This window comes from Pristiophorus japonicus, unplaced genomic scaffold, assembly GCF_044704955.1.
Source record: "Pristiophorus japonicus isolate sPriJap1 unplaced genomic scaffold, sPriJap1.hap1 HAP1_SCAFFOLD_2997, whole genome shotgun sequence".
In the NCBI taxonomy this organism is placed as follows: Eukaryota; Metazoa; Chordata; class Chondrichthyes; family Pristiophoridae; genus Pristiophorus; species Pristiophorus japonicus.
In genome coordinates, this window is record NW_027252776.1 from 8,862 (window position 1) to 20,164 (window position 11,303).

Sequence of the window (11,303 nt, forward strand, 5' to 3'; positions counted from 1 at the left end):
ATAAGGAAAGGGTATACACATTAAATGGTAGGACACTGAGAAGTGTAGATGAACAGAGGGACCTGGGAGTGCAGGTCCGCAGGTCCCTGAAAATAGCAGGCCAGGTGGATAAGGTGGTTAAGAAGGCATACGGAATGCTTGCCTTTATTGGCCGAGGCACGGAATACAAGAGCAGGGTGGGTTCTGCTTAAATTGTATAATACTCTGGTTAGGGCACAGCTGGAGTACTGTGTGCGGTTCTGGTCACCATATTATAGGAAGGATGTGATTGCACTGGAGAGGGTGCAGAGGAGATTTACAAGGATGCTGCCTGGAATGGAGAATCTTTGTTATGAGGACAGATTGGATAGGCTGGGTCAGAGGAGATTGAGAGGAGACCTCATTGAGGTGTACAAAATATTGAGGGTCTATTTCCATTGGTGGAGGGGGCTATTACGAGGGGGCATAGTTTTAAGGTGGTTGGTGGAAGGTTCAGAGGGGATTTGAGGGGGGTTTTTGTTAGGCAGAGGGTTGTGGGGATCTGGAACTCACTGCCTGGAAGGGTGGTGGATGCAGAAACCCTCACCACTTTTAAAAGGTGCTTGGATGAGCACTTAAATTGCCGTAAACTGCAGGGTTACGGACCGAGAGCTGGTAATTGGGTAGTACTGAGGGAGCGTCTGTATGTCCGGCACAAGACTCCCAAAGCAAGCGCTCTACTTGGAACTCCTACACGACAAGTGAGCCGAAGGTGGGCAGAGGAAACGTTACAAGGGACCACCTTCAAAGCCTCCCTGATATAAAGTGCAACATCCCCACCGACACCTGGGAGTCCCTGGGCCCAAAGACCAGTCCCGTCCCAAGTGGAGGGAGTGCATCCGGGAGGGGGCGCTGAGCACCTCGAGTCTCGTCGCCGAGAGCGTGCAGAAACCAAGCGCAGGCAGCGGAAGGAGCGTGCGGCAAACCAGTCCCACCCTCCCCTTCCCTCAACGTCTGTCTGTCCCACCTGTGACAGGGGACTGTGGGTTCCCCGTACTGGGACTGTTCAGCCACCTGAGAACTCACTGTTAGAGTGGGAGCAAGCCTCCCTCGATTCCGAGGGACTGCGACTGATGATGACGGTTATGTTTCCATCCCCAGAATCAGAATCAGACAGAGAATGGAATGACCATGGACACACACAACTGGAGGCTCTGTTTGGCCTCCCCCAGGGACCTGGTGGTTACAGGGAGCCATCTTGGTGAAGGGCAGGTGGGGATGGCTCACCTGTGGCGCCGCCATCTTAGTATAGGGCCCAGCGGGCAGTGCGCATGTGCGTAAGGCAGCGCCCGGTGTTGCCATATTTGTATAGGGTAGATCGGACAATGGGCAAAAGGTAGCGCCGCCATCTTGGTACAGGCGCCGCCGGCACTGCGCATGGGCACAAGATCCCTGCGGCGGCAGGCGGCTGTCGGTTGCTGGGTAACGGCGCGGCCTGTGGTAAAAGCCAGAGCCTCGGAGCCCGGACACCGGACACGGGCCGGAGCCCGGACACCGGAGCCGGATGCTCGGCCTCCTGCCGCCGCTCTCAGCCCGCGGGGCCCCGGAGCCGGGAGGCGGAACCCGGAGCCCAGAAACTGAGGCCGCGGCCCAGACCCAGCCCCAGGCCCAGGGGGAGCTGCGGGCCCGGACTCAGGCCCAGGCCCAGACCGCGGCTCAGGCCCAGGCCCAGGGGGAGCTGCGGGCCCGGCACCGGCTGTGAGTAAATACCCCCCCCGCCCCCCACACACAATGTGTATATATATAGACCCTAATATATATACCCCAATATAGACCCTAATATATATATATATACCCCAATATAGACCCCAATATATATATATATACCCCAATATAGACCCTAATATATATATATACCCCAATATATATATATACATACCCCAATATAGACCCCAATATATATATATATACCCCAATATAGACCCTAATATATATATATATACCCCAATATAGACCCTAATATATATATATATACCAATATAGACCCCAATATATATATATATACCCCAATATAGACCCTAATATATATATATACCCCAATATAGACCCTAATATATATATATACCCCAATATATATATATACATACCCCAATATAGACCCCAATATATATATATATACCCCAATATAGACCCTAATATATATATATATACCCCAATATAGACCCTAATATATATATATATACCCCAATATAGACCCTAATATATATATATATACCCCAATATAGACCCTAATATATATATATACCCCAATATAGACCCTAATATATATATATATACCCCAATATAGACCCCAATATATATATATATACCCCAATATAGACCCTAATATATATATATATACCCCAATATAGACCCTAATATATATATATATACCCCAATATAGACCCTAATATATATATATATACCCCAATATAGACCCTAATATATATATATACCCCAATATAGACCCTAATATATATATATATACCCCAATATAGACCCTAATATATATATATATACCCCAATATAGACCCTAATATATATATATATACCCCAATATAGACCCTAATATATATATATACCCCAATATAGACCCTAATATATATATATATACCCCAATATAGACCCTAATATATATATATATACCCCAATATAGACCCTAATATATATATATATACCCCAATATAGACCCTAATATATATATATATACCCCAATATAGACCCTAATATATATATATATACCCCAATATAGACCCCAATATATATATATACCCCAATATAGACCCTAATATATATATATATACCCCAATATAGACCCTAATATATATATATATACCCCAATATAGACCCTAATATATATATATATACCCCAATATAGACCCTAATATATATATATATACCCCAATATAGACCCTAATATATATATATATACCCCAATATAGACCCTAATATATATATATATACCCCAATATAGATCCTAATATATATATATATACCCCAATATAGACCCCAATATATATATATACCCCAATATAGACCCCAATATATATATATACCCCAATATAGACCCTAATATATATATATATACCCCAATATAGACCCCAATATATATATATACCCCAATATAGACCCCAATATATATATATATACCCCAATATAGACCCTAATATATATATATATACCCCAATATAGACCCCAATATATATATATATACCCCAATATAGACCCCAATATATATATATACCCCAATATAGACCCCAATATATATATATATACCCCAATATAGACCCCAATATATATATATACCCCAATATAGACCCTAATATATATATATATACCCCAATATAGATCCTAATATATATATATATACCCCAATATAGATCCTAATATATATATATATACCCCAATATAGACCCCAATATATATATATACCCCAATATAGACCCCAATATATATATATACCCCAATATAGACCCTAATATATATATATATATACCCCAATATAGACCCCAATATATATATATACCCCAATATAGACCCCAATATATATATATACCCCAATATAGACCCTAATATATATATATATACCCCAATATAGACCCCAATATATATATATATACCCCAATATAGACCCCAATATATATATATACCCCAATATAGACCCCAATATATATATATATACCCCAATATAGACCCCAATATATATATATACCCCAATATAGACCCTAATATATATATATATACCCCAATATAGACCCTAATATATATATATACCCCAATATAGACCCTAATATATATATATATACCCCAATATAGACCCTAATATATATATATACCCCAATATAGACCCTAATATATATATATATACCCCAATATAGACCCCAATATATATATATACCCCAATATAGACCCCAATATATATATATACCCCAATATAGACCCTAATATATATATATATACCCCAATATAGACCCTAATATATATATATATATACCCCAATATAGACCCTAATATATATATATACCCCAATATAGACCCTAATATATATATATACCCCAATATAGACCCTAATATATATATATATACCCCAATATAGACCCCAATATATATATATACCCCAATATAGACCCCAATATATATATATACCCCAATATAGACCCTAATATATATATATATACCCCAATATAGACCCCAATATATATATATACCCCAATATAGACCCCAATATATATATATACCCCAATATAGACCCTAATATATATATATATACCCCAATATAGACCCCAATATATATATATATACCCCAATATAGACCCCAATATATATATACCCCAATATAGACCCTAATATATATATAGACCCCAATATATATATATACCCCAATATAGACCCTAATATATATATATATACCCCAATATAGACCCCAATATATATATATACCCCAATATAGACCCCAATATATATATATACCCCAATATAGACCCTAATATATATATATACCCCAATATAGACCCCAATATATATATATACCCCAATATAGACCCCATATATATATATATATACCCCAATATAGACCCTAATATATATATATATACCCCAATATAGACCCCAATATATATATATATACCCCAATATAGACCCCAATATATATATATATACCCCAATATAGACCCTAATATATATATATATACCCCAATATAGACCCTAATATATATATATATACCCCAATATAGACCCCAATATATATATATATACCCCAATATAGACCCTAATATATATATATATACCCCAATATAGACCCTAATATATATATATACCCCAATATAGACCCTAATATATATATATATACCCCAATATAGACCCTAATATATATATATACCCCAATATAGACCCCAATATATATATATATACCCCAATATAGACCCCAATATATATATATATACCCCAATATAGACCCTAATATATATATATATACCCCAATATAGACCCTAATATATATATATACCCCAATATAGACCCTAATATATATATATACCCCAATATAGACCCCAATATATATATATACCCCAATATAGACCCTAATATATATATATAGACCCCAATATATATATATATACCCCAATATAGACCCTAATATATATATATATACCCCAATATAGACCCCAATATATATATATACCCCAATATAGACCCTAATATATATATATACCCCAATATAGACCCTAATATATATATATATACCCCAATATAGACCCCAATATATATATATATACCCCAATATAGACCCTAATATATATATATATACCCCAATATAGACCCCAATATATATATATAGACCCCAATATATATATATACCCCAATATAGACCCTAATATATATATATACCCCAATATAGACCCTAATATATATATATATACCCCAATATAGACCCCAATATATATATATATACCCCAATATAGACCCTAATATATATATATACCCCAATATAGACCCTAATATATATATATATACCCCAATATAGACCCCAATATATATATATACCCCAATATAGACCCTAATATATATATATACCCCAATATAGACCCTAATATATATATAGACCCCAATATAGACCCTAATATATATAGACCCCAATATAGACCCTAATATATATATAGACCCCAATATAGACCCTAATATATATAGACCCCAATATAGACCCTAATATATATAGACCCCAATATAGACCCTAATATATATATATACCCCAATATATATATAGACCCCAATATATATATAGACCCCAATATATATAGACCCCAATATATATATATAGACCCCAATATATATATATATAGACCCCAATATATATATATAGACCCCAATATATATATAGACCCCAATATATATATATAGACCCCAATATATATATAGACCCCAATATATATATATAGACCCCAATATATATATATATCCCAATATATATATAGACCCCAATATATATATATAGACCCCAATATATATATAGACCCCAATATATATATATAGACCCCAATATATATATATAGACCCCAATATATATATACCCCAATATATATATAGACCCCAATATATATATATAGACCCCAATATATATATATATACCCCAATATATATATATAGACCCCAATATATATATAGACCCCAATATATATATACAGACCCCAATATATATATATATACCCCAATATATATATAGACCCCAATATATATATATATATACCCCAATATATATATAGACCCCAATATATATATATAGACCCCAATATATATATATACATACCCCAATATATATATAGACCCCAATATATATATATATAGACTCCAATATATATATATACATACCCCAATATATATATAGACCCCAATATATATATATAGACCCCAATATATATATATACCCCAATATATATATATAGACCCCAATATATATATATATATACCCCAATATAGACCCTAAATATATTCACCCCAATAAATACCCCAAATATACACCCCAATAAATACCCCCAATATATAGACCCCAATATATATATACCCCAATATAGACCCTAATATATATATATACTCCAATATAGACCCCAATATATATATACCCCAATATAGACCCTAATATATATATAGACCCTAATATATAGACCCCAATATATATATACCCAAATATATACACCCCAATATATATATACCCCAATATAGACCCCAAATATAAATACCCCAATATAGACCCTAAATATATACACCCCAATAAATACCCCAAATATACACCCCAATATATATACCCCAATATATATATATACCCAAATATATATACCCCAATATATATATACCCAAATATATATACCCAAATATACACCCCAATATATATACCCCAATATAGACCCCAAATATAAATACCCCAATATAGACCCTAAATATATTCACCCCAATAAATACCCCCAATATATATACCCCAATATAGACCCCAATATATATATACCCAAATATATACACCCCAATATATATATACCCCAATATAGACCCCAAATATAAATACCCCAATATAGACCCTAAATATATACACCCCAATAAATACCCCAAATATACACCCCAATATATATACCCCAATATATATATACCCAAATATATATACCCCAATATATATATACCCAAATATATATACCCCAATATACACCCCAATATATATATACCCCAATATAGACCCCACATATAAATACCTCAATATAGACCCTAATATATATACCCCAATAAATACCCCAAATATATACACCCCAATAAATTCCCCAAATATATACACCACAATAAATACCCCAAATATATATACCCCAATAAATACCCCCACATATAAATACCCCAAATATATATACCCCAATAAATACCCCCAAATATAAATACCCCAAATATATATACCCCAATAAATACCCCCAAATATAAATACCCCAACTATATATACCCCAATAAACACCCCCAAATATATATACCTCAATAAATACCCCCAAATATAAATACCCCAAATATATATACCCCAATAAATACCCCCAAATATAAATACCCCAAATATATATACCCCAATAAATACCCCCAAATATATATATCCCAATAAATACCCCCAAATATAAATACCCCAAATATATATACCACAATAAATACCCCCCAAATATATATACCCCAATAAATACCCCAAATATATATACCCCAATAAATACCCATAATTTATATACCCCAATAAATACCCCCGAATATATATACCCCAATAAATACCCCCAAATATAAATACCCCAAATATATACCCCAATAAATACCCTAAATATATATACCCCCATAAACACCCCAATAAAGACCCCAAATATACACACCCCAATAAATACCCTCAATATATATACCCCAATAAATACCCTAAATATATATACCCCAATAAATACCCTCAAATATATATGTACAACAATAAATACCCCCAAATATATATACCCCAATAAATACCCCCTAAACGCCCCAAATATAAATACCCCAATAAATACCCCCCCAATATACCCTAAATATATATACCCCATACACCCCTTCTTATCTCTTTAACCCCCTCCGGCCCCTACAGCCCTCCCTTTCTCTGTAACCTCCTCCAGCCCCTACACCCATCCCTATCTCTGTAACCCCCTCCAGCCCCTACACCCCTCCCTATCTCTGTAACCCCCTACACCCATCTCTATCTCTGAAACCCCCTCCAGCCCCGACACCCTCCCTATCTCTGTAACCCCCTACACCCCTCCCTATCTCTGTAACCCCCTCCAGCCCCTTCTCCCCTCCCTATGTCTGTAACCCCCTCCAGCCCCTTCTCCCCTCCCTATGTCTGTAACCTCCTCCAGCCCCTACACCCCTCCCTATCTCTGTAACCCCCTCCAGCCCCTTCTCCCCTCCCTATGTCTGTAACCCCCTCCAGCCCCATCACCCCTCCCTATCTCTGTAACCTCCTTCAGCCCCTACACCCCTCCCTATGTCTGTAACCTCCTCCAGCCCCTACACCCCTCCCTATCTCTGTAATCTCCTCCAGCCCCTACACCCCTCCCTATCTCTGTAACCCCCTCCAGCCCCTCCCTATGTCTGTAACCTCCTCCAGCCCCTACACCCCTCCCTATCTCTGTAATCTCCTCCAGCCCCTACACCCCTCCCTATCTCTGTAACCCCCTCCAGCCCCTACACCCCTCCCTATCTCTGTAACCGCCTCCAGCACCTTCTCCCCGCCATATCTCTGTAACCTCCTCCAGCCCCTACACCCCTCCCTATCTCTGTAACCCCCTACACCCCTCCCTATCTCTGTAACCCCCTCCAGCCCCATCACCCCTCCCTATCTCTGTAACCCCCTCCAGCCCCTTCTCCCCTTCTCCCCTCCCTATGTCTGTAAACCCCTCCAGCCCCTTCTCCCCTCCCTATGTCTGTAACCTCCTCCAGCCCCTACACCCCTCCCTATCTCTGTAACCCCCTCCAGCCCCTTCTCCCCTCCCTATGTCTGTAACCCCCTCCAGCCCCATCACCCCTCCCTATCTCTGTAACCTCCTTCAGCCCCTACACCCCTCCCTATCTCTGTAACCTCCTCCAGCCCCTACACCCCTCCCTATCTCTGTAACCTCCTCCAGCCCCGACACCCTCCCTATCTCTGTAACCTCCTCCAGCCCCGACACCCTCCTTATCTCTGTAACCTCCTCCAGCCCCTACACCCCTCCCTATCTCTGTAACCTCCTCCAGCCCCTACAACCCTCCCTATCTCTAACCCCCTCCAGCCCCTTCTCCACTCCCTATCTCTGTAACCCCCTCCAGCCCCTTCTCCCCGCCATATCTCTGTAACCTCCTCCAGCCCCTACACCCCTCCCTATCTCTGTAACCTCCTCCAGCCCCGACACCCACCCTATCTCTGTAACCTCCAGCCCCTACACCCCTCCCTATCTCCGTAACCCCCTCCAGCCCCTACACCCCTCCCTATCTCTGTAACCTCCTCCAGTCCCTACACCCCTCCCTATCTCTGTAACCTCCTCCAGCCCCGACACCCTCCCTATCTCTGTAACCTCCTCCAGTCCCTACACCCCTCCCTATCTCTGTAATCTCCTCCAGCCCCTACACCGCTCCCTATCTCTGTAACCTCCTCCAGCCCCTACACCCCTCCCTATCCCTGTAACCTCCTCCAGCCCCTACACCCTCCCTATCTCTGTAACCCCCTCCAGCCCCTACACCCTCCCTATCTCTGTAACCTCCTCCAGCCCCTACACCCTCCCTATCTCTGTAACCTCCTCCAGCCCCTACACCCTCCCTATCTCTGTAACCACCTCCAGCCCCTACACCCCTCCCTATCTCTGTAACCTCCTCCAGCCCCTACACCCCTCCCTATCTCTGTAACCTCCTCCAGCCCCTACACCCCTCCCTATCTCTGTAACCTCCTCCAGCCCCTACACCCCTCCCTATCTCTGTAACCTCCTCCAGCCCCGACACCTCTCCCTATCTCTGTAACCCCCTCCAGGCCCTACACCCCTCTCTATCTCTGTAACCCCCTCCAGCCCCCTATACCCCTCCCTATCTCTGTAACCTCCTCCAGCCCCTACACCCCTCCCTATCTCTGTAACCTCCTCCAGCCCCTACACCCCTCCCTATCTCTGTAACCCCCTCCAGCCCCTACACCCCTTCCTATCTCTGTAACCCCCTCCAGCCCCTACACCCCTCCCTATCTCTGTAACCTCCTCCAGCCCCTACACCCCTCCCTATGTCTGTAACCACCTCCAGCCCCTACACCCCTCCCTATGTCTGTAACCACCTCCAGCCCCTACACCACTCCCTATCTCTGTAACCCCCTCCAGCCCCTACACCCCTCCCTATCTCTGTAACCTCCTCCAGCCCCTACACCCCTCCCTATGTCTGTAACCACCTCCAGCCCCTACACCCCTCCCTATGTCTGTAACCACCTCCAGCCCCTACACCCCTCCCTATGTCTGTAACCACCTCCAGCCCCTACACCACTCCCTATCTCTGTGCTCCTCCAATTCTGCATCTTGCACATCCCCCGATTTCCATCGCTCCACCATTGGTGGCCGTGCCTTCAGTTGCCTGGGCCCTAAGCTCTGGAACTCCCTCCCTAAACCTCTCTGCCTCTCCCTTCTGCTCCTTTAAGATGCTGTTTAAAAGCCAGCTCTTTTACCAAGCCTTTGGCCAACTGGCCCTGATAGCTCCCCATGGGGCTCGGTGTCACACCTTGTCTGTTAATGCCCCTGGGGTGTCTCACTGCCTTAAATGCACTATATAAATGTAAGTGTGCGTTGAATCAGTGCGGGCTGCCCGTGTCAAGCTCTGATCCTGGCTCTCACTTGCAGAGACTGTGAGGCGGGCGTGATGTGCTGCCACTTTAACCAGCAGGGCCAGCTCCTGGCCGTGGGACTGATGAATGGAAGCATCAGGGTGAGTTGTTGTGGCCTACGGACCGGACCGAGGGGTGCTGTGAGGGGGAGGGGAGGGGAGGGGAGGGGAGGGGAGGGAGAGTGTCCTGGACCGAGGGGTGCTGTGAGGGGGAGGGGAGGGGAGGGAGAGTGTCCCGGACCGAGGGGTGCTGTGAGGGGGAGGGGAGGGGAGGGAGAGTGTCCCGGACCGAGGGGTGCTGTGAGAGGGAGGGGAGGGGAGGGAGAGTGTCCCGGACGAGGGGTGGGAGGGGAGGGGAAGGGAGGGAGGGAGAGTGTCCCTGGACCGAGGGGTGCTGTGAGGGGAGGGGAGGGGAGGGAGAGTGTCCCGGACCGAGGGGTGCTGTGAGGGGAGGGGAGGGG

At 41.8% G+C, this 11,303-nt stretch overlaps 1 protein-coding gene across 1 annotated transcript; it reads left to right on the plus strand.

The window, feature by feature from the left end:
* Positions 1-1,390: 1,390 nt before the first annotated feature.
* Positions 1,391-10,944, plus strand: LOC139248889 (uncharacterized; the record flags this gene model as incomplete). Its single annotated transcript, XM_070872237.1, has 2 exons — positions 1,391-1,716; positions 10,860-10,944. Coding segments are annotated over exons 1-2 (279 nt in total), but the record flags the coding sequence as incomplete, so codon positions are not given.
* Positions 10,945-11,303: the final 359 nt, after the last annotated feature.